Here is a 27,242-nt window from a genome sequence, read left to right as displayed (position 1 = left end):
GGAGACATAGTGTGTGAGTGCATTTGCAGGCTCTATCTTTTGTCTCTTCTAATCCAAGGTACGAAGCAATTTTTTACCGCTCTATTTTTGATACTTAAGTGACTTGGCAAAGCAATCTGTCATGATGGATCACTGAATCTTAGACGCTTTCTAGTTTGTTTTCACGTTGTCAGTTGTCACCAGCAATGGATAGAAAAGGGTTTTTACACGGAGAGAATCGCTTTATATAGCTGGCTTACTCGGACTATGTACAAAGCAATACCATCGGCGTCCCGAAAAGATTTTTTTAGCTAACCGCCCCTACTGAATCACAATGTTAACATATACTGGTTTCAATTGTAAAAAAAATATTGACATTTAGCATAATATATTTAGGAACATATTAAAGTCGTGAAAGTTGTTATTGGTGGAGTTTCAATAAAAAACTAATATCATTTCAAAATTCATAAATTTTATTATTATTCTAGTAAATAGCACACGCTACTGTCATTATACACTAAATAATTTGAAGAAAGTCGTACTTCGTAGTAACTAAAATACTCCGGTAAGGCTGAGGTCACACAGAGAGCGAGGAGAGTTTTAAAATGAGTATAAGTATAATAAAAAAAATTATAAACTTGGACAAAACATGGTGCTTTGGAAGCCATTTATTTATACATACTTACTATAATTGTTGAACGCTAATAACAGGATTTTATAAATTAATTTCAGTTGTCTGTGTATACACGAACGTAGTCAATTATATCGCTCCTCGCTTCCCGTACGACCTAAGCCTCTCTAAGTTTAAGGCTCTCCGTACACGAGGCAAAGCATTACTTCCGGTACCTGAGGACTTGTTACTAAAAGCATATTATTATAAAATGTGATTTGCCTATAGGCCCACATCATTGAAGACTTGAAGCGTCAAAGTATAAAGTCATAGGTTGTCTCGTGTACGCAAAGCTAAGAAGAACTGACAAACTTATTACACTGACTTAGAACCTAAGTTATCCTCAATAACTAAATCCTTACATCTCATTTACTACAAAACGGTGTGAAATGGGTATAGAAAAAAAACTGGACTCTATAATTGTATTGTAACCATCTGAGTTTTGAGAGAACAGTCGTTATAAAATTACTTAAACTATGTCACTATTTAGTTGTATGGAAAATATTTAAATGATGATAAAATCAAAACTAGGTACACTAGGGCATAACCATTTGCAAATAAATGCCACAAATATCTACAGTCAATCGCAAGTAAGATGTAACTAAACAAAATTCAACCATACATTTTTGACATATGGTCTAAGTTGCAACAGACGCGCGCTCGACCGTTGAAGATCCTAATTTAAGCTCGTAATATTCACACCAAGTAAACATACATTTATTTATACATCAAAACAATACAGACACTTAATATTTATAAGAATACAGTTTATGTTTCATAATCATTTAGACAAAAATCCATATAGCAGCTTGTTACTGCCAACAGCTGGGCTAAACTTTTCACATAGAGAAGATGAGGTAATATACTAAATTAATATCAGAAGACTCGATAATTATACATGTAAGGTTATTTAAAATGTATAAATGACAAGAACACAGATTATTAAACTAATGGAGTGTTACTATTAATGTGAACACAGAATTAAAGTTTATGTTATTTAAAGTAACATAGAGGAACATTCATTCTTCTGCAGTCAAATGGGAAGTTTTACATAAAATTGTTTCTAAGCAGGCATTAGTCTATTATAATGAGATTATGGAAAATTGACGCTTGGTTATACAAAATCCTTAAAAAGGTACTCCTCTTTCAATGGGTCTATTAAATTTTCAGGCACAATTTAAAACGCAGACATTTTTTATTCCGATTTAGTTAAAAAATTGTATAAACCACAAATTTATTTTGATTTTATCTACGTTTGACAGACATTAAAGTCTTATATTAAGCGTAAAATACCTTTTGGTACCTTATATTAGTAAGACATATTTGGCAGTGTCATATCAAAAAGTACTCCCTTGATTTGATGAAATGAATGCGCAAGTTTTTTGAAACAGGCCTTTGATTACTTTTCAGTACCCTAGTTCCGTGTTAACAAAGGTTTAATTTTATATATTTTGGCATGTAATAGAAGTTTGATACATTATCAGCCAAAGATTGGAAAGCTTTAGCTTTTTCATCATCTCAACTCCATGTGTCTTGATAACTTTCACAAAATTTAATAAATGAAGGCATTTCATTAACTAAAATTAAGTAGAAATAGCACGAAAGCTATTGAAAAAGTATTCTCAACCAATCATTATTCTTTCTAAGGATTTCTGACAGAGCTTAAATGCAATATTCTTCCATTCTTTAAGTCTATTTTTAGTCATACATAAAAATCATTAAGAATTCTTTTTCGATAGTTTTGTTGCTACTTCTGTTTTAAAATGAAATAAGTGTTGTATGGTAGTCATAGTGTAGTGTATGTAGTGTTTACCGCGAGGAGGAGGACCGCCTGCGCTCGCGGCGGTCGCGGCGCGGACTGCGCGAGCGTCGCCGCCGCGAGCGGCGCGGGGAGCTCGAGTGGCGCCCTCTACTGGGGGCGGAGTGTATTACATTACATTTTTTACAGATTTACCATATGGCATGCATGGATATATGATTAATTATATACTTATAATGCATTACTAATTTATTTGATTGGATTATAGGTACTTATTTGTTCTAAATATTATCACGCCTCCTGCACAGGATTCAATCCTTGTGTCGGAAGGTTTACTTTGCGAACATTTAAAATCAAACAGTTATTGAACAATCAGTCTTAAAAGAAGCTTTAACATTTGTGGACCTCACAATAATGCTCAACTTTTGCAGGAATTCGAACCCGCGACAAGTCACGTACATGCGTCTTTAAAATAACTATTTAAAGCACCTCCTATGTTATGTTTTCTCACAATATTGGTCAAACAATTTGCCATCTATCTCCCAGTATCACACCTCTATCTTTATACTACGTATCCCCACTAGCCCCTACTAACCTGGAGCTGCTCCTCCGGCGGCGGTCCCTGTCGGACGAGCGACGGCGGCGGGACTTGCCGTGATCGGAGTCCGACGAGTCCGAGTCGGACGACTCGCGTTTCTTCTTCGCCTCTGTCAAAGTTGGACCTTTCGTTGGATAAGTTGTTGTATGATTGTTTACATTATTAAATGGTTCCAAATGTCTTGTGTCAGATTTGCAAATAGAAGCTTTAAATTATTTACAATAAATAAGAATAAGAGATTTTAGAATTGAATATGAGTATTGCCTTTTCAAATGAAATCATTGTAGATTTAGATTTCATACTTCGCATGGATTTTAATGAAGCGTGACGTTCCTGCTATAGATATACGGCAAGTTTTAGATTACTGGAAATTTTCTACCAAGGAGTTCTATTACGTAAACGCGGTGCAATTGGGGAGGCCTATGTCCAGTAGTGGACTAATATAGGCTGATGATGATGATTCATCTGTATTTAATACTTACCAGTAGCCTTATTCTCTCTCTCGCGCTGTCTCGACTTGATCAGGCGAACGATCTCCATGAGCTCTTTTCTGGCTTCGTTCCTCTCATCCTCTTGCTAAATCATGGGACGATCATATAATAAATAACAAAAACCACTTTTCTTTAAATCAACGAGCCCACTTAACACATTCAGAACAAGGGTCATTATTTTTCCACCATAATATACAAATTCATCTACATTGGATTCTCTGACATCTCAGATATCATCAAACTGCATGTTGGATGAATCCCATGTTAGCCTTTGAAAGGACCAGGTTTCTTACCCTACAGTTACTAAAGACTTGAGAGATATAAATATATATTAGGATAAGGACCATATAACTTTTAAAACAAGTATAACATAAATTTCTCACCACACTTGTCAGATTGTTTGAATACTTACACCTACCTTCTTCTTTTCATCGTCTTGCGGTGTCCGCTCGCCGCTCTTCTCGCGGGTCTCCGCTACTTGCTTGCGGTCACGAGACTTTGATCTATAAATATATACAACTACTGTTTAAGAAACATTTTTAACTTAGACAGTAACCAGTACCTAACTATGAAATGAAAGCTTTTGTTCTGTAAGCAGGAAAGACGTCATCACTTTTACATGACATTTTTTTAAGCTAGCTGGAGTTGATGTTTCCTTACTGACTGCCCTGAGAAGAAACGTCGAAACAAACTCAGGAGTCATCGCCTCTTTTGAAGTCCAGACGTTATCTAGACACAAACTAGAGTTCCGGCCAAGAGAGAAAATATCGCAATTACAGTTTGATCTACAAAAGCAAACTTGTGCTGCTCCACAGTATATCGCAATCTCAGACAGACATGGTAACTGAGCCATAGCAGAAAATCAAACAATCTCAAAAGTTTATCTGTTATGTGGCAGTAAACAGGTCATCATAATTCAGTAAGGAAAAAAAACAAGTATATACTCAATTTACTACAAACACTAACCTCTCTTTAGCGGGCGACGGCGTACGAGATCTCCTCCTCTTCTTATCCTTATCATCATCCCTAGTCTTACTCCTGTCATCATCATCATCTCTCCTACGCTCCCTACTCTTCTCCCGGCGTTCAGATCTCTCTCTCTTGTCATACCGATCGTCTTTCCTATGATCGGAATGTTTACGGTCCCTGTCATCCTTTTCATTCCTTTGTTCCGAATGTTTGCGATCTCTGTCCTCTTTCTCACTTCTTTCCGAATATTTGCGGTCCCTGTCCTCTTTGTCACTTCTTTCCGAATATTTGCGGTCCCTGTCTTCTTTGTCTTTGGCTTCAGAATTTTTACGATCCCTTCTGGTCTCCTTGTCATTTTTATGTTCTGAGAGTTTACGCTCTCTGTCGTCCCTTTCGCTTCGTTGCTCCGAATGTTTTCTGTCCCGTTCTTCCTTATCAGTTCGGTGTTCTGATTGTTTTCTTTCCTTATCATGAGGTACATCCTTCTCGGTTCTGGTTTCCGAATGTTTGCGGTCCCTGTCGTCCTTCTCGCTCCGGAACCGTTCACGTCGGTTCTCTCTTTCGTTTGGCCGACGCTCTTTGTCTTCATTAGGACGTTCACGCTGGCGACGATCGATGCGCTCGTCTTTTCTGTTAACCAAAGTAACATTAATGTATTTAAAAATGTCCCTAAAATTAATATCTCACTGAATCATCGATTTTGCACCTAATCGAGTCACATTTTACTGATACCGAGATTTTTAAGGTGTGGAGAGGCGGCCTGACAGCAAATAATAAGTAGGTAATAAGTATTACACCGCTGCGTCTGCTCTCTTGACTTGTCCATCCGTAAACAATTATGAACCCAGGCAGCTAGTATATAATAATAATAATTTCCACAAACCTCTGATCCTTCTTCTCGCCTCGATTAAAAGTGCTCCTCAGTAAGCTGAAGGGATCGTATTCGTCCTTGGGCCTGTCCCCCTTGTCCTCGCAGGGCAGCTTGGCCAGCCCCTCGCCCACGTTGGCGACAGCGGAGGACAGCTTGGGCGCCGCGTACACGGCGGACGCCAGCACGTCGCGGCGGCGCTCGCGGGCCTCGCGGGAGAAGGGGCCGGCGTCGCGGTCTCTATAGATAGGAATATCATGTTCGTGTTATTTTAAGGTTAAAATAAGTTTTGTATTTGTCTCGCTCCCGATGTGGACCCTGCTTACAGAGTGATAGTGGAAAGGTATGGTGGGTGCAAAATAAATGTTTAGCACTTTAGGGAAACTAATCTCGCATACCCTTTTACCCGGGGTTAAAAGCCAATGACTTTAACATACGCAGAGGACACAGAGTAGGGGTATATCGCATTCTTGCCTACTAAAAACACCCCGCGCCCCTAGGTTGGCCCAAGCCAGAGTCACGGGATCGCTTACGCATGCTCTGCACAACTCTGGCATACCGTAGCCAAGCAATGCAAAAACATCCCCATTCATTACCGACCAGTCTGAATGTAAAACAGTCTTCCATCGCCAACGCCAGTACGACATACCTCTGCTGGTCATGTTTGGGGTTGACCCCGAGCGCCAGCGCCAGCATGGCGGCCCTGTTCTCCGGCGTGGCCTTGCTGAGGTCGCGGCGTCGCTCCGGCTTGTCCGCCGCCTTGCGCTTGTGGGTCGCGTCTTGCTCTACAAGAAATAATATAAAAGTGGTTAATAACTGATCGGAAGACAATGTGATTGGGCTTGCTCAGTAGTACAGGACACTTCTTCTCCTGTCCCCTCTTCGCTCAGAACCTTGAATACTTAAATTATATTCATAAAGTTGGAGACTTTAGTCACATGCTGCCACTGTCAGTTTAAGCTGGAATAAAGAATAACACCAAACATGCTTAACATACATACCAATAATTACATAAAGTGACAAAATAATAGAAAAATATTGTAGTATACTTTAATTTACCAAATATACACATTTGAAGATCTAACAAACAATATAGTAATATAATAAAGATAAAATAAAAAATAAACAAAACTTGAATATTTTTAATAAAAAAAACAACCTAATTACATATTTAAATACCTTCACCATAAATTAAAGATTGCAATACATTGTCTAAATCTTATGTCTATACAACATACATACATATAACTACATTTTTATCATAATAAAACATAACATGCGAATTTTATAATATTATTTATTTCATTACCATCGTGTTCTATGTCTTCTTCAAAATCCAAAGCGTTGTAATCAATTTTCTCGTGGCGAGAACGCTCTGAAAACAATGTATGGTGTTAGTTAACACATTCAAGATGCCTCATAATAGGAATATAAGGAATAGGATTTAAGGGCGGCCTTTACCAGTAGTAGGACAGTATAGGTAAGATAAAAATATGAAAAAACACATTACCATCCTGCCCTCCTTCTGACGCAGTGGGATCAAAAAATAAACAACGTGAGTTCAGTACCATTTATGTATAATGGAGATCATTGAATTGTACAGTAGTATTCACAAACGGCACTTCAAATGCCACTTAGCGTTGACAGAGACAGTGTGACATTTATCTGAGTGACGTTCGTGATTATAGCGGTTAAGATACTACTCACACTAATAAAACTTTATTCAGTGTATGGACAGTAAAAACAACGACTTGTAAGTGTGAGTAGTCCTTAACAGTCTGCAGCAAATGTGTTAATTTAAAAAGCTGGTTTGAGTAAGCAGTCAAGGCATTACATAGGAAGAATGAATCAACATTTTGATTTTTTTAATCACTCTGTGATAGGATTTTTGGAAGAAAAACCACTATACCAAACTTCCTACATTGCAGCCATTGGTGATATTTTTAAACTTACCAGTCGTAGTATCACACTCCCCTTCCTCCTTCTCACTATGATGGTCAGGAGTCGTCGCATCTTCGCCTAAACATATTAAAATTATCAAATAAATATATAAATACATATTAATTACTAGAAGCTGCCTTTTTAAATTGTACTTGGGGTCCAATACAGTGTGTTGAACGGATATGATTCCTTTTTACTGTTCTTTAAAGCGTCAAAAAAAAAAGATTTATATAATAGAAATTGCTTAACTGATTTTCCATTTCCAATTTCTATTAATGTTATTATTTAAAAAACCAGCAACATAAAGGAACCGTTAATCATTAAAACATAAGCATAACATAACTGTTATATTTTTGAGAGATAAAAGAACGGCATAAATGTATCCCTCATTGTCTTTACGTTTCGACTAGGGTACACAGACCGCGTCTTTTAGTCTGCCAGCAACTTTGGCCGCTGTATAACAGTCATACTCACGGCTTTGTTGTCTCTCTACTTCTCTCTTTTTGGTTGAAGTCTCGTGGTCTCTGTCCGACCTCTCTTGTTCAGCACGCTGAAAATTAAACAATCTTAGTGGGATTCCAATCAATCTTGAAAATATCGAATAGAGTAAAAAAATTAGTACTTCCAACAAAAAGCAAGGTCTTAAATTGATGAAAAAAGGCTAAGTATAAGGCAATGAAAGAACGATTCTAAGTTCACGTTTACTCATGACAAGACAGAAGTTTAGATGCGAAGTGCTCAAACCTTTCCTGTATGGCAAGTGGTCTGTGCCCAGCAGTGGCATGTGTACAGGCTGGTATCGCTATGGTATAGAGACAGTAGCTCACCTCGAACTCGGACAGCTTGATGATGCGCCGCTGCGCCTGGCGCCAGTGCGGCGGCGTCAGCGAGCGCGAGCGCGAGCGCGAGCGGGACGGCGTGCGGTAGCGCTGGGGGGACGTTATTACTGCTAGTTTATTTCACGACTTGTTTAACATAATGTACGTCTAAGACTTATAATAAGCTAGGGTTTACATATGCCAATGAACAAAAAATCTAGAATCATCCGTTAAATTTCAATACACGTTAGATCAAATTAATCAACCATTGAAAAATCAGGAGTGTAGTTTCTTTTTAGATTTCATGTATCACATTTGAAATCAGATAATTAGATAAGCAGAAACATAAACTTAGCTCTAATATTTACTTTATAGTTTTGTAACATCAGGTGTTCACTACATTTCGGTGTATCACACACATTTTTTATTATTTGCAATTAAAATACCAATGAAACAATGGAAAAATTAAAACCTCAAACAGGACTCGAACCTGTGACTCCTGGCTAAACGCGCCACTTGCTTTTATCAACCAAATTCACTAACCAAATCAGCTCGAATTCGTCTATCGTATCATGGCGGACGTGTACAAATATTATTTTACCATGCAACTCTACGGTAATATAGAGATATTTAATATTATTAAAATAAAAGAACTTACGAATACTCCTCGTCCTTTGATAATTCTTCCACTGCGTGTGTAGCCACGATGATCTCTCTCGCGATACCTCATCCTAAAGCATTTACATATTATTCACAGGAATTAGTTCCCTATCCCTTCTCACTCAGTAATTTTAATAGCTTGTATTAATTTTACTAAATCAAAGCAAGTTAAAACCAGCTTCAACAATATCAACTTACATTAAAAAACGACAAAAACTGTGGAATAAAATGTTTGTTCTATTAATCTGTGCCTCATGATACAACAATGTTTTTCTTGGGCCTATTATTAGTCTTTATCTACACATAATACAAATGTTTGGATGGCCGGTCTGACCGCCTTCCGAAACTATCCAACGCACAATGGGCCAATCCACCACCAAATGCCATGTACCAATTATTAATACTGGTGATCTGTGACACAGGTTTTACCTAAAACAGACTCCAGTCTCTATGTCATATACAATACTTTTATGTAACCATAATTTTCCGATGATGAGAAAAATAAAGACTTTTTTGATTTCATTTCATTACAATATATAAAGTTCACAAGTGGTAACATTGCAAGAGACTATGCAATAGTAATAAGTTTGTAGACTATTTTTATCAGGATGCTCGCCCCAGAACAATGATTAACACACAATAGACGCCAACAAATTCTATGATCGAGGCGCCGCTCTACTCCGTAGTATACTGTCTCGCTTTCACCTTCTGACACTGGTTATAACTGTCTCTTTCTCTCTCGAAATCTAATAGTATTTCTCCATCACCACCAATACCTGTCATCAGATTACCTTTCCCTGTCTCTCCTCTGATCCCCCCTCTCGTCCTGGTCCCGTCCGCCTCGCATGAGGAACCTGTTGGTGGGGACATCTGGTATCTCCCGCGGGTCTATCTTGGAAGTAGTCACTAATGGGTGGGATGGAGCATCTGTAGATTCTTCCTCGTCTCCTGAAGGACCTGAGTGGTGCCTACGAAAGATATTTTGTTTGTGAACTAGTCGGAATACAGATAGGAATGGCGATTGGCGCATAATGGCAAGGCAAAGAGGACAAATTTTACAAATCTGACAACGTTTACTGTCGCGCGGAAAAGGACCACAAGTTTCAATATGTCGTGTGGATATTTTTGGTAGATTGAAGATGACGTTTTAGACACAGTAAGTGCGCGTGGTTTACCTTTTCTTCTTCTTTTCCTTTTTATCCTTTTTCTTCTTCTTGTCCTTCTTGTGAGACTGTTCAGACTCAGCATCACTTTCCTCTTTCACTTCCTTTTCTGGTTTACGTTTCTTAGCTGTTTAAGATGGATAAAAAAATTTATAAGTATCAAAATATTGTACTTCAACAAAGTGTTTTTTTTTATTCTTGCTAGGTATATTCTTATCTTTAAGGTGATTGTAATAAGAAAATTGTATAGGAACTCATTAAAACAAAATAAAATTTGACTTCTTGCTTTAACGGTTTACTATCGACATTGACATAGAAGCTTATAGCTTCTATTTCTGAACTCTAGAGCTTTCTCTTTATGCTTCTTTAAACATAAAATACACATACATATCTAACTACATAGAATCGAAATAAATAGATTAATACTTTTAAACACGTCTATATTTGGGCTCCTGACAAGTTTTTTGATAAAGAATAGTAAGTGCAGTGCTAACCGCTGAGCCTGACGAGCTGGCCGCAGTTGGCGACGGTGACGTCCTGCAGCGGGCGCGCGTTGCGGTCCACGGGCAGCGCCTCCAGCTGCCGCACCAGCGCCGCGCCGCCGATCACTTGCCCGAACACTACGTGCACACTACACCACAAAACAACAAATCACTGTCAATATTCATCATATTTACTCGAAATATTGGGTCTCTATAAACACCTACGTATACCATAGGCGAAGCAGCACAGCTGACAACTAAGCCCAAGATACACGCATCACACTGAGTTTGAAACTTCGAAGTCTCTAAGACGCGATGTATCATGACGGGCAGCAGCGATCGCATAATCGTTATCGTGGTCGATTTTTTTCAGTCTATACTAGTACGTAGATACCGGTAGCAGCGTGGAACGTTCATGCTATTTAGTATTTAATGTGAACCGAACATTGTTCGTTGGAATTCCTTTAAATGAGATAAAGAAGGAGCATCAGAGGCCACGACAGAACATGTCAATTTGTAGCTGACAAACAAATACTAAATTTCTTCAAGAATTAAAAAATAACACAATACAAGACAGAAAGTCACAGAATTTACTCTTGGATTGGAATAAGTTTAAACAACATAAAATTTTATCAAAATGAATATAACAAAATCCAACTTACTTGTCGAGATGCGGCGCCGGCTGTGTGGTTCTACAACACACAGAACACAACAACAATGATAGCGGACGAGCTGCGCGGGCGCCGGCCGCCGACAGCGACCTCTACACAACGCATACACAACAAGTTTCATAACAATATGACACTGTATATGTACCAAGGCTACTGAAGTGCTATTTTGGAATTGAAACCTATTTAATACCAATTGATGGCAATACTTTGATTGGTACTGTTTGTGTATTTTTTTCCGAACAGAACCATTAGTGGTATATTTGGCAGCTGCACTGGACTTATTAATATAAGAAAGAGCGTCCAGCCAGGCATTTGGGGCACTAGTTCTTCTTTCAAAAAGCTTCAAGTCAATAACAAGTTTATTTTTGACACAATGTTTAGCTGTACTAGTCTTAGATTACTCTCCAAAGTAGTAAGACTTAAAGAAGCATAAAATACATATATTTTACGTTTCTTTTAGGTGGTACATTATAGTCTGCCAGGTTATTCACCAATGTATGTCATTTACCCCTTTTATTAATATTTTTATACTTTGAAATTATGTTTGTAAAGTAAATGATGGAATTTAAAAAGATAATAGTAGTTGTGTCTGATTATTTAGCGGTCAGTGCCTAAAATCTGAGAAAATAAAAAAATAAACTACTAGTTCATCAGCATAGGAAACATACAGCAAAAGCAAGAACACCAGTTATTCTTAGGTAAGTTGTAACTGTTAAGTCTTTCAACATGAGTAGGCTAATGTAAGTATATCAAGGTTCTTCCATTTAAATGGGATTGTTGGAAAATATCAGGTTTTACTGAGAGATTTTAATTTGTACAGTAACTTCTGTTTTTTAAACGGTTACTTGAAAAGACTCAGGTCTAAAAAGTGCAATATTATATTTATACTTAAATGTTTTGACTATGTATTGTCTTTACAATTCTTAGCAATTTTATTTGGAGTTTACCTCAATATTTGATGTAACTTTACATGTCAGGCTTTAACTGACAGTAAGACTTCCTTTTCTTTAAGGGAGGTGGCCTATGCCCAGAAGTGGGACTTAAGGCCAAGATTACCATAAAGAGTTCTTACCCATCTCCACACAAACTTACATAAAGAACTGTGAACCATTTGTGTCTTTGCCCCTGTTTGCCATAGACAACAAATATGGTCTGTCATGTTGCAACTCAAAGTTCTCATCTGAAAATAAAAAATGCATATACATATTTACAATATTCATTTAAAAATGCCTGCCTTGTGTGTAAAAAAGGAGTTGAATTCTTCTACTCTAGTTACTTTGGACACTGATCTACTGAAATATACCAGACATTAACTGAAGTCCACCAGCATTCTCTGCAGGCATTCTGTTTTTTACCTTGTAATGTAATATAGCACCTCAAAAATAACATCTTTATTTACCTTCAAAAGTGCCACCATAGATAGATTCTCCACCAGTCCCATTTGCATTGGTAAAGTCTCCTCCTTGGATCATAAAATCCTTCACCACTCTATGAAAAACCATTCCCTGGAAACAACACAAATTTATTTGAAAAATTCTTTCACCTTTACAAATTTGTGTATGTAAGGGGTGGGGTAAAATGGTATGAGTGTTTTGCTAAAAGAAATAAAAATATCCAATTATATAAAAACAATTTTATTTAACTAGTGTTTTGGTAATAGCCAAATGGGAGTCGACATAAAATTTTATCGAAACAGAGTAATAATACAAAATAGAAAGAGCAGTAAATCGCTTTAGTCTAACCTTATATGTCAATGGTTTGCCGGTGTTTTTTCCCACTCCCATATCACCGGCGCATAAGGCACGGAAATTCTCCGCAGTCTTGGGTGCGATATCATTGTACAATTCGAAGACCAAGCGACCCGATGGCAGACCCCCGATCGAAATGTCCATGAAAACACGCGACCGTGCCGCTTTCTCATCACCGTCTACAGTCATTTTCACAGCTTTAATCACACACACAAACTAAATTGCTAATATAAAGTAGTTATAGTTGTATTATGTTTATATTTTACAATCACTAATTCTGAAAACTAAAACGGCAAAATCGGAACGCACGACGAGCTGACAAGCAACGCAACGACAAGAAGAAATAAAAGTTTCTATCTGTCAAATTATTTTGACAGGGTTGCCAAATTAAAACCTTGAATTTGGTTTCCCTTTAATTTGATTTTGTTGGTCAATCACATATTGAAGTAAAAACAGGGCATCAAATCAAAATAACAATTTCCGTAAACCAATTTATTTGGGTTAACAAACATGAGTAATACAATATTCGATCTTAAAGGGTTTATATAAATTTTAATATATGTTAGAAATATTAAGACCGTTATCCACAGAATACAAAAGAGGAATTATTACAGGCAAAACGATGACATCTAGGAACAGTAGTACAGATTTTATAATTCCGTAAATTCGTGGTCGAGCGCTAGCGTGCGCACTGGTTTCAAAATATCGCTAGCTCTGAGGTCCCGGGTTCGATCCCCGGTAACTGTATGTAATCATTCACATTTCTTCATTGTCTCGGGTCTGGGTGTTTGTGGTACCTTCGTTGTATCTGAATAAAACGAGTGCTTTAGCAACTTACTTTGGGTTAAGAACAAAGCATGTGATGTTGTCCGCATTTTTTATTTATTTATTTAAAAAAAACATTAATCGTTTTTAGAATTCTAAATCTTATCATACCACGCTTCTATTATTAACATGACTTATATGAAAGCTACTAGCGTTCATTGCAAAAATATGTCCATAATATATTATTGTATATTCTAGACGAAAGCATTGGTAAGAAGAAAGTAAACAACTCGTTATAGGAACCAAGAAGTGTATTAGGCTTAACAGTCGTACCTGTTATTGCACACATTGTTTCTTTTTAATGTGGGATATTCACATTGTCCACTTTGCTTGCTGATGAAATAGTTGTCATTTATGTAGGTGTGGCTTTTTAACTCGAACGCCACCGTGTCTTCACTGTTCGCGTAAGTCTATTCGGCTCGTAAGTCGTGCAAGATTGAATTGAAATATTTCACGTAGTGGTTCATAAAATTCGGCATCCATAGACAATTCCTAACATTACGAAGTTTTATTTGGAAAAATAAAATGTGTTGTAGTTTTCTAATCTGTTACAACCTCAGCTACGTAGTCTATGAATTTTATTAAATGGCTGACAACCAAAGCTGGTGATAGCTTGCCGCAAAAAAATACAATTTTGTTTTGCGAATTATCGCAATTTACTTATTGATTTATTATTTTTAATTGTTTTTCATTTATCAAACGATTGGTTTAATTACACCGGCTCTGCTGTGGTTGAGACGATGTTAGGCTCTGGGGATAGTAGCTACATCATAAAGCTACGCGGCTTGCCTTTCAAAACCACCGTGGAAGATGTCCTCGATTTCCTCGGCCCCGTCAACGTAGTCAACGGCAAAGAAGGTAAACTTTAATTGCGAAAATAGATTGATGAACGATTGGCATATTGCCTCCAATATGGCAGTTTTGTTTTGTTCTCTGAGGGTCGTCATTTTCTCGTAAAATTAGCTTATCCGCGTATAATTAAAATTTAATTCATGCCGCCAAATTGCATTTTTGTTTACTATTGCTGTATTTGCTATGCTATCTTGTCTAGGTACCAGGTCCAGATAATTCGTTTTTGATATCTTTCTGTTCGGCGTATTTTAAGAACAATAAAGTGGTTTTTGCAATCATTCAAGCCGGTTTTATCTGTTTATCATATTTTTGCCATTTCAAACCGGGACCCGTTGGGCGCGTCATTTATAATTTTAGCATTGGCATACCTGATTGCCATTTAATTTTATCCTTTATTCTGAACATCTACTGTACCTATACATCTATACAAAGTTGCGAATCGGCTCTAAAACTGTTGAAATACTAGGAACTGATGGAAATACTTTGTTCATAAGAGAAAAAAGACTATGACTTTGTAAAGACAAAGCTACATCATTCTTAGGAAGGGACATGGACCATATACCGTTAAGCTATTGTCAATAGGAGCAGAGTACAAATGAGAAATGTTGCAAAAACAAGATGGCAAATGGAAAGACATAAATACTTTGTGTGTGATGCATTTACTTTAAAGGTTAAAGTTACATGTCTATGTAACACACCAATTAGGTATTTTCTAAAAACTATCAAATGTTAATTTATGACATAGCTTGAACTTATAAAAAGTTCTGTCATAACAACATAATGTCTATCTTATAAGGGTCACTCACTATAACCATTTTTAGAAAAATAACAGTTGCTCAAACCAACTAGGCTGGTGACTGAAATTATTAACAAAGTTATCTATTTAATCTTTAAAAATTAAACTTCTTTGCAACAGCTAATTTATGCTAAATGTGGATATAGCATTCACTTGGGTATATAGTACAGCTACGATATATCATCTTCATTCCCCTGCCCTTATCCCAATTATTATTTGAGGTCGGCCCAACATGTCTTCTTCCATATCTACCTTCCTATCTGATGTCATCTCACAAGAAAACAACTTTGCAGCCATATCGTCTTTTACACAAAGCATCCATCGTTTTCTTGATCATCCTTTTCTCCTATATCCATCCATAGTACAACTATGATAAAAATCCATAATTGTTAGATTTAAAATTTTTGTCTGTAAACTGGAGATCTGGGATCTGGATCTGATATTTCCCTCTTCGGCTATGGAATTATGAACTCAATTATAGTCGTTTATGCCTCCTGGCTATGTTTTATTTATAATATAATTTGTGTTTATTGGCAACATAGTGTGCGGAACCAAACAACAATTAATACCCCTGTGTCATGGGTGATGGGTGCATCAAATGTGATTAGAAATTTTACATATATTTGTGCAAAGCATAAAATTCCTATATGTGTGTTTTACAAGCCCAGTCTCAAGATATGTACTTGGTTTCAGGTGTACATTTAACAGAAGTACGTCCGGGAAGACCTTCTGGCGAGTGCTTTGTAGAAGTAGAGAGCCCTCAAGATGTTGAAGAGGCTCTCAAGAAGGATAAAGATATCATGGGGAAGAGATACATTGAGAGTAAGTTTATATTGTAGAGTGCATTAAATCATGGTTTTAAGAGCATCACAACTCTTGACTTTGTTATTTCATTATTGTTTATCAGTTGATCAGTTGATAAACAATATTAATTAATATTGTGGTGTGTCAATTGGTGTAGATAATTATCTGTATAAATTGCGACCACACCTTTCGTTAGCACTCATTTTAGCAATTGGTCCAAATAGTCATACTGTAATGAATCCTAAGTGTTAGTAAAAATGCCTTGGTTTAGTGATATTCACCATGAAAAATCTGTCACTTGACTAATTATACTGAAAGAAATGAACATTTCTTGAGAGTCATAGTCTAGTAGTAGTAGTCAGTCTAGACACCAGTCATACATTAAATCCATAAGCAATATAAATAACCATTCACTGCAAAGAGAAAGTGCACTAACATTTTAAATTACTGTTAAACCAACTGCAGTGAAGTATACAGAATCAACTCCATACTTAAACACCATACTAAACATTCTTGATACTAGTTTATATACTTTATAAACTTCAACCTTTACTTGATTAGTGTGGCCTATAAACACCACATTTTTTTTTGTGTAATGGGTATCATGAGACATAATAACTATTAAAATGATTAAACTGTCTGTACTCATGCAAATATATGTATTATTGGATCATGAGCTTATTAAGGGTCAATATCGCACGACGACCTGGCGTGACCAATACGGCCAGTTAACACTTAATTATACTAAAAAATATATTTGTTACAGTCTTCTCCACCGATCGCCAAGACATGGATTGGGCCCTGAACGCGATGCGTCAGACAGAAAACGGTTTCGACGGCATACCCAACGTGTCTGACGACATGGGTATCGTCAAACTTCGGGGCCTGCCTTTCGGCTGCTCCAAGGACGAAATTATTCAGTTTTTTGACGGTAAGGGCTGGAATTGTGTGTTGTCTGTTATGTTTCTGTGGATAGATTATGTGGGGGTTATTAGGAATGTTATTGGTAGCTGTGCTGAGGGTCAAGTCTCTAGGTTTTTAAATTAATGTGTTCTAACACTGGTTAATAGTTTTTGGTTAAAGAAATATGATATTGCTATTTTATATAGGGTCATAAAAATATGGGAAAGAAATTGAAGATAATTTGCCAAGTGGATTAGACAAACTATAATCATCCACTGTTCACTTAAATATGTTACTTTTTGTATAAAATCCTAAAATCACAAACCTGGATGTTTGGTAAACAAACATCCTAAACTTGCAAGTTTATCAAGTCTTTACAGACTGCGGAGACAGTATACCATGTTTACCCCATCATTGAGGTGTATAATGACCCCCAGCCGGCTACCATCACCCACAAGGCATATAACCTGATCTTTATTTGCACGTCGGATGGGGCAGGGCTGACGGTCGCCACGGACGGGGTCCACTTGCTCTCGGACATCACGGGGCGGGCCTCGGGAGAGGCCTTCGTACACTTCGTTGACAAGGAGAGCGCACAAGAGGCTCTCAACAGGGACAGGGAGAAAATAGGACACAGGTGGGGGGAAAAGTTATTTACAAGTGCCCACGGTTTGGTGGTACGCTGTGGTGGTGATCTAGGATAAAATGTCTTTGTTGTGAATAAAAACTTATTCTAACTAAAAGACATTGTTTTCGAAATTTATATTTTGCAGGAATTAAAAACAGAGGTATTAATTGATGACTCGTCATTATGCTTAGGATTAAAGTAAAATAGTTCAGCTTTTCCTAGTAATATTTAAAGAGTATAATAATGATATGCCTTAAGAACACAAAGAGCTTAAGAAATATAATTAAGATATCATCATTATAGAGTGCTTAAGACTCAGACTGCCCTATAATTACTCTATTTGAAATATGTCCTATTTACCCACCATAGCAAGGACAAACCCTGATGGCAATATTATATTTGGTGTAGTGGGTTAAGTATGGGACCTCCTATGTTATTGGTCTACTCATATGGTTTTAAACCTGAATATAAATAAAAACTAGATTGGTGACATGTAATGGATATGAGAATTAAATCATAATGGCCAGTAACAAAATGGTTGGTAGTTAAAGGGAATAATTTTATTATGGAGATTATTTATTAATATAAAAAGAAAGATTTAATCAATTTGACATTCTGTTAATGCTACCTTTATTCTACTTTTTTGGTTTAATTATTATTTTTTGACTTGACGAACATAGAGTAAGAGATATGCCTTTACTTTTGACTTACTTTTGAGTACGCAAAAACTTACCAGAATACAACCCTAAATTTTCAAATTAAAATATATGTACTTGAATATCTAATGAAAAAAAATTACATGTAATAAATATTTCGTTAAATAGGCGAAATATTTTGCGAAAACAAGACGTAATAATTCAATCATAATGAGGTATTTTTATTTATTTTCCTGATGTAACAAAAATAAGTTATTCATAACTTGCTCTATGTTATTTCAAGCCTTCGTACATTTATATTTTTTTGTTCGACACGAAAAACAAAACACTATTTTAATTTTATTGATTTTTTAATAATTTCCAACTCAGTTATATGCAACAAGACGTGTCAAAATTTTAATGAGATATAAGAGAAAACTCTATATCTCATTGTAAAAGGTAGCATTCTTGAGTGACAGTGATTGGTTGTTGAGTTGTCAAAGGTTGGGTGTCCGCGGGGCGAGGGGCGTGCGCGGGGAGAAGACGAACCGGGGAAGAAGGACCACGGGAACGACATTATATTGTACTTTATGTGTAAACAAGTGATAATTAACTGTGTAACGGTTTTCAGGTTATGTCTATGTAAATTATGCGGTACTTTTAGTATACTTTACAATCAATATTCGTATTTTAGAATAAGTTGTTAATTTATACCGATTGTGACTGCTGTCTCGCGCTTGTAGGCGTTGTTTAATGTTCACTTTCAATAATATTGGTTGGAACTTTTTTAAACATGTTGTCATTGTTTAAAATCAATATTGTTTTCATGTCATGATGTTTATATTAAAAAAATATTTGGTGTTTATGTACCTTTTTTAATGTTAAATGTATTTGCTACAAATTGGACCGATTATAATGATTTAGGTCTCTAATTAATGTAATTAAGGAAATCAAAATCAAGTGGTTATGCAAAATGTATAAATAATTTATATTTAAAATTTTGAACTGCACATAAAACTAAATGAATATTTTAGTATAAGTTAAGTATTATAAAAAATGTTTTCCCTTATATATTTCAACTCTACTTGGATAAAAAACAACAAGTTGAATTATAAGAATTCTACATGTGCAGTACTCAACCAAGTTCAATATTCAACCTCTAAAGGTTGTGAAATATTCACGTAGTAACAAAACCCTCATTACAAAATAAATATCTAAAATGATGTTTAGCTGTAACATAGTATTCTGTCAACAGATACATAGAGGTGTTCGTGAGCTCAGCGGACGAGGTCCGCGCGTACAGCGCGCGCGTGGAGGGCGGCTTCCGCTCGGCGCGCGGCTACCGGCCCACGCCCTACGACCGCAGCGACCGCTTCGCCGGCAGGTTCGCGGGCAGGGGCCGCGCCGCCTTCGGGAGGGGTGAGTCTGTTATGGTCATGGGATCCTTGCTAACTAGCTCTCAAACTTTATAGTAAGTGTTGTCTTTCTGGAGTTGAGCGACACATGCTCGACCTATCCCGTTGCTCCGGGATCGGTCAAGACTTCAACCCATCCCGAATTGGAGTGATTTGGTTTTTACTCTTAAGATTCTTACTTTATATGATGTAACATACGCTTATTTTGTAGATTCTCTTGCTTGGCTGTAAACAATTAAAAGCCTCATTATAACTATTAGAACATTTCCTTCATGGCGTTATTTGGTTCTGTCCCGCAGGCGGCGGCTACAGCAGCAGCCGCGGCGGCGGGTTCCGCTCCCGCGGCGGCGGCTGCCACTGCGTGCACATGCGCGGCCTGCCCTTCAAGGCCAACCCACAAGATATCGCATACGTAAGCATCAACACTCAACTTTACTCATAACTTACTGCTATTAAAACTATAATAACTTTTACCATACCATTGTTGTGTATTATTTCAGTTCTTCAAGCCAATCCGTCCCATGAACATAAACATATTATACGACAACAGTGGCAGGCCGTCAGGTGAAGCTGACGTTGAATTCGAGTGCCACGAGGATGCTATGAGAGTAAGTTAACATTTGAATCAATGCGCGCTCTTCCTTACATTTCCTAGAGCGACATCTCAATTCCAGAACTGCAATAGTTATGAGCAGGCACCATAAAAAAAAGCCAGAGCTTAATCAAACTTGCCAAGGTCCCCAAAACAAGACTATTTTAACAAAACATGTTGTTTCACAGGCAATGCGACGCGATAAGAACAATATGGATCACCGTTACATCGAGTTGTTCCTGAACTCGTCACCAGGCGGCGGCGGCGGTGGCGGTGGTGGTGGTGGTGGTGGTGGTGGTGGCGGTGGCGGTGGCGGTGGTGGTGGCGGCGGCGGCGGTGGCTTCAGCAAGCCCAACAGGAGCTTCCGGAACTACTGAGCCCGCACGGGGTAGCTGCGGGGCCACACTGTACATATGCACCAACAAATGTATGCTGGACAAACATTTTAAGTAGATGCCTGACGATACAATAGATAAAGTGGCGGTAACGTGACAACGGACTGTAGTGTCTGCGCGTATTCTAGTCATCTCCTGAGGTATATGATCAGCAAGATGTGGAAGGGAGACAAAGTACAGTAGACGACGTTGTGAGTGTTGTCAATCCTACCACGTCTCACCGCTCACGTACCTTAGGAGGTGACCAACTCACGCGCGTAGAGTGTAGCCAATCCTTCTTGTTCTCAACATCAGGTCTTTTACCGAGGTTAGCATGAATTTTAACATGAAGGGCCTATTGCGGCTCTATTCGCTTTGAAAGTTGAAGCAAGTTGGCCGTCCATTTAAAATGCTTGTGAGTATACATACTGATACTCTTCCAAAATAGATGTATTAAAAATTATGCGAACTTCCGGATAACTCTTATTTAAATTAAAGCGACAAAGTATCTGTATCTGTTTGTTGCAAAGGATCTGGTATGTTTTAAATGATGTTTTTTTTTTGTGTCAGTAAAATGTATATTTGCATGGTTAAACTAAAAACGATAGTCGACTGATTTAGAAGGAAAACACGTGCTTATGTATGCAGGGCATCCAACCATATCACCGTTGTCTCGGCAATGCTTAAACTATTTATGTAAAAGTTATCTACCTCCTTTGAATATTGGCGCCTACATTTCGTCATGTATGTATTTTACGGCCGCATATTGTCAGCTACCCACTTCTATTGTTTTTTTATTCGTCATTCATCACCTTTATAGCTAAGTACATTTTGGATACTAAACATGTAATTCAATTACTCATTACTAATGTATGGGATAGAGAGTTTGCCTTATTTTGTAAAAAGTGTAAATTTTAAGTATTTTTCATAGAGCTATATGTAGGTACTCTTAATTTTTTTTATGTCATTGTTCAGAAATGGCTTGTCTTTTTTATATATTGACGTGTAAACGAAATGGTAGTAAGAATGAAGTGACCCGCTGAAATTTATATTGTTATTTTAACTATGATGTAAACTTAATGTTAGGCTTGTTCTGGATGGGAGTCTACTGATATTATTTATGGTTTTATTATTTTCAAAGCTATCGAGAGACTAATCTTACTTCTCATTTCTAATCGATTTTTGCTATAGTTCGTTAACTTTTCTGTTGTGAGCTTTTCCGTAAAATGTATTACCTCTTTAAGTCAATATATTATAATATTTACAATGGCGTCTCTATCATACTTTCGCTTTTTACTTATTCATCAGGCTTTTGATAGACCATAAAAAATTGTTCGATAGCTACGCCATGTAATTTTCTATCACACATACATGCATGCAAAACGACTGATTATTTGTTAAGCTGAATTCATACATCAAATAATTCTAACGCTGTAATTTGTACTTAATATTTTATAATGAACGTACCTCAGACAACGAAGTATTTGTATTAGGAGGAGCTCACAATAGACTTAAGGCCGGGTTCAGAGTGGCGTTTTAAATGCGCGCATAATCTCTCTCTCCTAGCTTGTAGGCGTCTATTGTGCCAAAAGTGTCACCTAGTAGCAGAAATATATGAAACTTCGTAATATGTGGACGCAGGTTGAGGATTATGAACCGCGAAATGTATATACGTGCGCAAAGAAACGCCAATTTGAAACCACCCTAAGGCTGGGTACCAGTGCAAATGATTCCTATCGATCCTTTATTTCAGAATGTAAGTAAGATATAGACCATTTCGCTAGTATCCAAGCCTGCATATGGATATTTCATAAGTTAAAACGAAAACTCAGTTTGAAATATTTTTCTAGCCTGCGAACTTAATAAGTAATAATAACTAATGCGGATAACACCAGGTTCAACGACCGTCACAGCTTAGCCTTATCTAAGTCTATGTATGTTTCTAAATGGGTGAAATGTTAGAATATTGAGACTGTTTTCAGTTCATGTATCTCCAAGGAGTTTTCTTCGGCAATATCCATCTGAGGCCCTGTCGCCACCTCTTAGGAGTGAGTTGTGATAGCGAAACAGCGCTCTATACGGTGTATCAGTGTGTCTCTCTTCCACAACTGCTTATTTTACTTTAGGCTACTAATGTGGCGGTTTTGAATGCTTACTTGCAAATAGTAAACATTTCTGAGTTGTACAGAAAACATACATAGACTTTTTTACATAATAATTACATTAATTAACTGTAAAATTATATATTTAACGTGCGTGGAAGTGAATTGGGTCCAAAGTTATTTTTGTACCGATAACCTGTTTTATCTTTAATTGACTATTTTTTTTTTACATAGAAAGAAGGATTTCATGTATTATTTCTTTTCGCACAAATTATACGAGATTTTCTAATGTTGGCACTGCGACATGTTTGAAATGTTAAATTGATGATTGTGTGTTAGTAGATTATTGTAATTTGTTTTAATGGAATATTTGTTATAATATATCATGCTGGTCATTCACCGCGTTAATTGCCTTCTTAATATTGTTGTTGATAATTGTGAAGGTAGACGAGCGTAATTTTTTGTGTCGCGAGTCCTTTTAGTTCTGCTACATTCAGTTACTAAGATTCTTGTCGGCTGACAACTCATTTTGTGTCGCCGTGTTTACTAAACATTAGTAGGTAGACGAAACTGAGCAGAGCAGAGAGAAGCAGAGATTATATGACTTATAACTCAACAAATTACACTCGTCTGTCTTCACCTTATTATGCCATCACAAATATAGATAATATAATATATACTATATTATACTAGTTACTGTTTTCGCCCTATTTCTAAGTGTTGTCAATTGTTATCATTGTCGCAGTGCCTCCCTTACACCGTTTATTATTATTTTTGGAAACAAGAGGTGAATCTGGTTTTGAGGTGTACTAGATAAGTAATTTTTACTTTAATAAATTAAACCGATCTATATTGATGTTTTATTTTGTTGTCCTTATAGGCACGAAAGGGAGTATCACACATTGCAGTAGAATTTGAAGTGCCATCGGATGGCTTTGCGTAGCCCCGTGTAAAAGTCCTTATTTAATTTCTCGTCCAGTATTTTGAGTTGAATAGGCGTGTTTGAAAAAATTGCAACTTGCCTGTACATGAATAACAGGCACCGATACCGATGGTGTTAGTCGAAAGATAAGGTACACGAAAGAAATAGTCCTAAGTCCTTACATTTTATTGTTGATAGGGTATGAATTGATAGAATACTTACCACCAATCAAATATGCACCTGCAATTTAACAAAAGACTAAGCACTCATCTGGGCCCCAGTGGTACAATGGCCGATGAATTAATGGCAATTGGATTAAATTTAATTATCTTAAGCATTTTTCCAACACAACTATTGGAATTTCAGTACGGGGCGGAATACTCACGGTCAATAAAACCAATTAAATTATTGCGTTAGAAAATGCTTAGGATACGAATAGTGTCATTATAATCGTATTTCCATTCATCCATCGACAATTATTGTAAATAGCAGAATTCTGGCCCTGTTGGCTACAGTCAACCTGAAGAACAGTAGTTGCCTTTTTATTTATAATTCCAGTAATAAAGTTATAATAAGGTTTTTGGAATGAAAAAGTAAGCTATTTTCAATTTATTAAATGAAAAAACGCATCATATGTTACCATGGAGATGATGACGGGGTTTTTTAAGTGTCCGTTTTGTAGCCCTTTGCACAAGTAAGGATCTTTCATTTTTTCCTGCAAAAAAATCATCAAATTATTGAATACGCGTAGTTGACGCGTGACGTCACGATTTACAAATCCGTGCATCAGAAGACCCCTCTGACAGTTTATATTGGTCAATTTTTGCCGTTCAGGGAAAGGCAAATATACGTGTCTTATATTTTTAATTATATTAATGTGGGGCACATAAATACCCAATCATCATCCCTAATTAAAATGACTAGGATCGTAGGGGAAGGTGGGGTAAGACGGGGACCTTAAGGTATTTCATAAATAAAACCCATCTTTTTTAATTGCACAACGTAGGAACTTTTATTAATTAAATAATCAGTCTTTCTTCTTTTAATAACAATCAGTCAAAACAAAAAAAAATAAGTTCTTCTCATAAAAATATAAACTTTTAAAAAATAACTGAATCACCCCATCTTATCCCACCTATAGGGTAAGATGGGGTATACCCCTGGGGTAAGATGGGGTATAGACTATTTAAGCGCCGTCATCTTCACAAACCGGGCAGATATGTTCAGCTTCGTCATCGCTGTCTTCCACTCCTGCACAGACACAATGCGCTCACTTGCCTCAAGTACGATAAGTGATACAAGTATGATAATCGGAATACAAGCCGCGACAGTATAGACATTCTGTATCTTCTTCTTCTGTGCCTTTTCGCTTTTTCGGTTTTTCAAGTTCTCTTTATTGTTATTTTTGTCATTTACTTTTTGTTTGTTACATGTGGTTTTAGTTTCTACCTATTTTAGTTTTCCTCTCATTCTTTTTTATATAGAAAAGCAGTAATAATAGCTGCTTTTCCCCTTCTTCGAACTTGTCTTGGTCTTTTTTCGGCGAATCGCGAATAAGGCATTAACTTTTTCGGGCTAACCAGATGGAATGCATCATTATCTATATAATCATTTACTGTTGCCTGCTTGAGACATGAGGTTGAAGCAGTTGGTGGAGGTGGAGAGTTTGCTAAATGATTTACGGCGGTGTAGCCATTTAAGCATCAGGAAATGACAACATTACTGTTTTTGGAACTGTACTATAAAAAAATAGTTAATGTTGAATGCAATCTCAATACAAACTGAATAACAACTCAGCGGATAAGATCGGGTACCTACCCCGTCTTGCCCCACATAAGTGTCCCATCTTTCCCAAACTGGACTTAAAAGTTGTATTGAATTTTTAGAGGTTATAAATCAAAAGAAACCGGCATGAATTAATGAGTTTACAATAGTAAAATAAATACAAATTAACAAAAAAAATATGTCACACATTATGTTTATCATACATTATAACAGTCATGCACTTTATATGCTTCAATAATTAGATAAAACCACTTCAAATTTTAAAAATGTACTTACCATGAAGAATCGTGCGCTCCTTCGAACAAACTTTTTGCGACTCTAACAAGTACTGATAAATACGACTAGATGGCGTCAAAATAACTTTTCAATTAATACTGTATTATATATTTTTGGAGGGTCCCCATCTTACCTCGCTACCCCGTCTTACCCCACCTTCCCATAAACACAAATTGTTTTGAAAGCTTGAATGAAAGAAAATAGTTTTTTCATTACTGTTTTCGTCAAACACCGTTCAAACTAAATAAGTAATACATGTCATGTCAAATGGACAAACATCTTAATACAATCGTTAAACAAGCTCGGTTATGGTTGGAGTCAAGTAAAAAACGTTGAGCGTACACCTTTCCATCAGCGGCGGGAATCAGACGACTATAAAAATAAGCCGGCCGAATAAATCATGGGCAATCATTAGTGGAGGTCTTGGGAGGCGGCGAGCGCGTGGCGAGCGGAGCGGGCGCAGGACGGCTAGCGGGGAGAGAAGCGGTACAAAAAATCATGTCTTTCACCAAATAATATCTATTAAAAACACGAAATATTTCCTTGGTGTGAAATAAAGATATTTTGTTGTTTGTTGGAGTTTAAATCTCAGCGGGTATGTGAATCCCGGATTCAAACCTGAGACCTCGTGCTTTCGCAAAGCTGCACTAGATAACCAGACACACGAAGCAGTTAATATGTCGTAAATACAAAATAGTTTTTAGAAGACATATATAAGAAGAACCCAATTAGATCTTCCAGTTGAGAAATGGATGACATCTCCGAACTTACTAGTCTACCTATGCTTAACTGTAAGCAGATACCGTGTAGAAATTTTCTAGGTAAACAGATTATATAATCAATTGTACTGCCATAAAATCTTAACAAATAAATCATTAAAACAATAAAGTAAGTAGGTGTCGGCCGCCGCTCCCGCCGGCAGCGCGGCCGGGCGCGGACTGCGCGGCGCCGGCGGCGGCGGCCCGGCGCGCTCGCCCGGCGCCGCGCACTTTCTTGCACAGGACACTGCCTATTGTTACACATCTACACCATTTACTAACTGTTATCATGCCCACATTGCTGTAGTTTACACCGCTTGATGCTCCAGTCAATCAATGAACGATGAATTTATTGAGGTTATTTATGAATGCTCTACTTTTGCATCAAAGGGCAGAAGTCGTTGAATTTTCACGTTCTGCGCTTGTGATTGTGTTTAATTCAATGAAGTTGGAGTTAGACCATCTTGAGAACACCTTTGCTTAATATTTTGCTTATTGATATTAAAGATTTACTGAAGAGATCATCTTACTTATTCTTAACCCACAAGAGGTGCGAATAAGCCGTTATTGATAACAGTGTAGGTTTCCTAAGTTGAGCTTTTCAAATGATAATAATTTATGTCTTGGATTTCAAATTGAATTTAACCATAAAGAATTTCAATGCTGTACCTTGCCACATCCAGAAAAGACAATGACTCTGTGCAGAATAACTAAAGTTAGGTTCCATTCATCAAGTTTTCTCATTAAGGGTTACACCA

General features: G+C 37.0%; 2 protein-coding genes across 4 annotated transcripts; one reads left to right on the top strand and one right to left on the bottom strand.

Moving 5' to 3' along the window:
* Positions 1-431: 431 nt before the first annotated feature.
* LOC113493363 (peptidyl-prolyl cis-trans isomerase G) lies at positions 432-13,173 on the bottom strand. 3 transcript variants are annotated; one of them, XM_026871307.1, is made up of 19 exons: positions 12,812-13,173; positions 12,469-12,574; positions 12,162-12,249; positions 11,061-11,090; positions 10,411-10,547; positions 9,929-10,043; positions 9,545-9,721; positions 8,752-8,824; positions 8,103-8,204; positions 7,750-7,825; positions 7,288-7,353; positions 6,644-6,709; positions 5,984-6,119; positions 5,350-5,574; positions 4,464-5,096; positions 3,910-4,000; positions 3,489-3,582; positions 3,004-3,130; positions 432-2,561 (listed from the first exon to the last, which is right to left on the bottom strand). In XM_026871307.1, exons 1-19 carry the CDS (start codon positions 13,004-13,006, stop codon positions 2,459-2,461), a joined length of 2,640 nt encoding a protein of 879 aa, XP_026727108.1. In that variant the 5' UTR covers positions 13,007-13,173; the 3' UTR covers positions 432-2,458. The 3 variants fall into 3 exon arrangements, with proteins under 3 accessions (XP_026727108.1, XP_026727110.1, XP_026727109.1); XM_026871309.1 differs by having other exon boundaries at positions 3,004-3,115; XM_026871308.1 differs by having other exon boundaries at positions 3,916-4,000.
* A 1,015-nt stretch (positions 13,174-14,188) lies between these two features.
* LOC113493364 (heterogeneous nuclear ribonucleoprotein H2) lies at positions 14,189-23,593 on the top strand. Its single transcript, XM_026871311.1, has 8 exons — positions 14,189-14,500; positions 15,984-16,112; positions 16,861-17,025; positions 17,496-17,634; positions 19,516-19,679; positions 19,975-20,087; positions 20,176-20,283; positions 20,456-23,593. Exons 1-8 carry the CDS (start codon positions 14,383-14,385, stop codon positions 20,642-20,644), a joined length of 1,125 nt encoding a protein of 374 aa, XP_026727112.1. The 5' UTR covers positions 14,189-14,382; the 3' UTR covers positions 20,645-23,593.
* Positions 23,594-27,242: the final 3,649 nt, after the last annotated feature.

Source organism: Trichoplusia ni, chromosome 4, assembly GCF_003590095.1.
Source record: "Trichoplusia ni isolate ovarian cell line Hi5 chromosome 4, tn1, whole genome shotgun sequence".
In the NCBI taxonomy this organism is placed as follows: domain Eukaryota; kingdom Metazoa; phylum Arthropoda; class Insecta; order Lepidoptera; family Noctuidae; genus Trichoplusia; species Trichoplusia ni.
The sequence above is the reverse complement of the archived record's forward strand: the minus strand, read 5'-3'. Positions and strand labels throughout refer to the sequence as shown.

Coding starts and splice junctions, on each gene's coding strand:
- LOC113493363 (XM_026871307.1), bottom strand. CDS start 13,006: ATGACTGTAGACGGTGATGAGAAAGCGGCACGGTCGCGTGTTTTCATG. Junction 8,205..8,751: donor TCAAAGGACGAGGAGTATTC/GTAAGTTCTTTT, acceptor ACGTCCCCCCAG/CGCTACCGCACGCCGTCCCG. Junction 2,562..3,003: donor CGCCGGAGGAGCAGCTCCAG/GTTAGTAGGGGC, acceptor CTCCGCCCCCAG/TAGAGGGCGCCACTCGAGCT.
- LOC113493364 (XM_026871311.1), top strand. CDS start 14,383: ATGTTAGGCTCTGGGGATAGTAGCTACATCATAAAGCTACGCGGCTTG. Junction 16,113..16,860: donor GGGGAAGAGATACATTGAGA/GTAAGTTTATAT, acceptor TATTTGTTACAG/TCTTCTCCACCGATCGCCAA. Junction 20,088..20,175: donor ACCCACAAGATATCGCATAC/GTAAGCATCAAC, acceptor GTATTATTTCAG/TTCTTCAAGCCAATCCGTCC.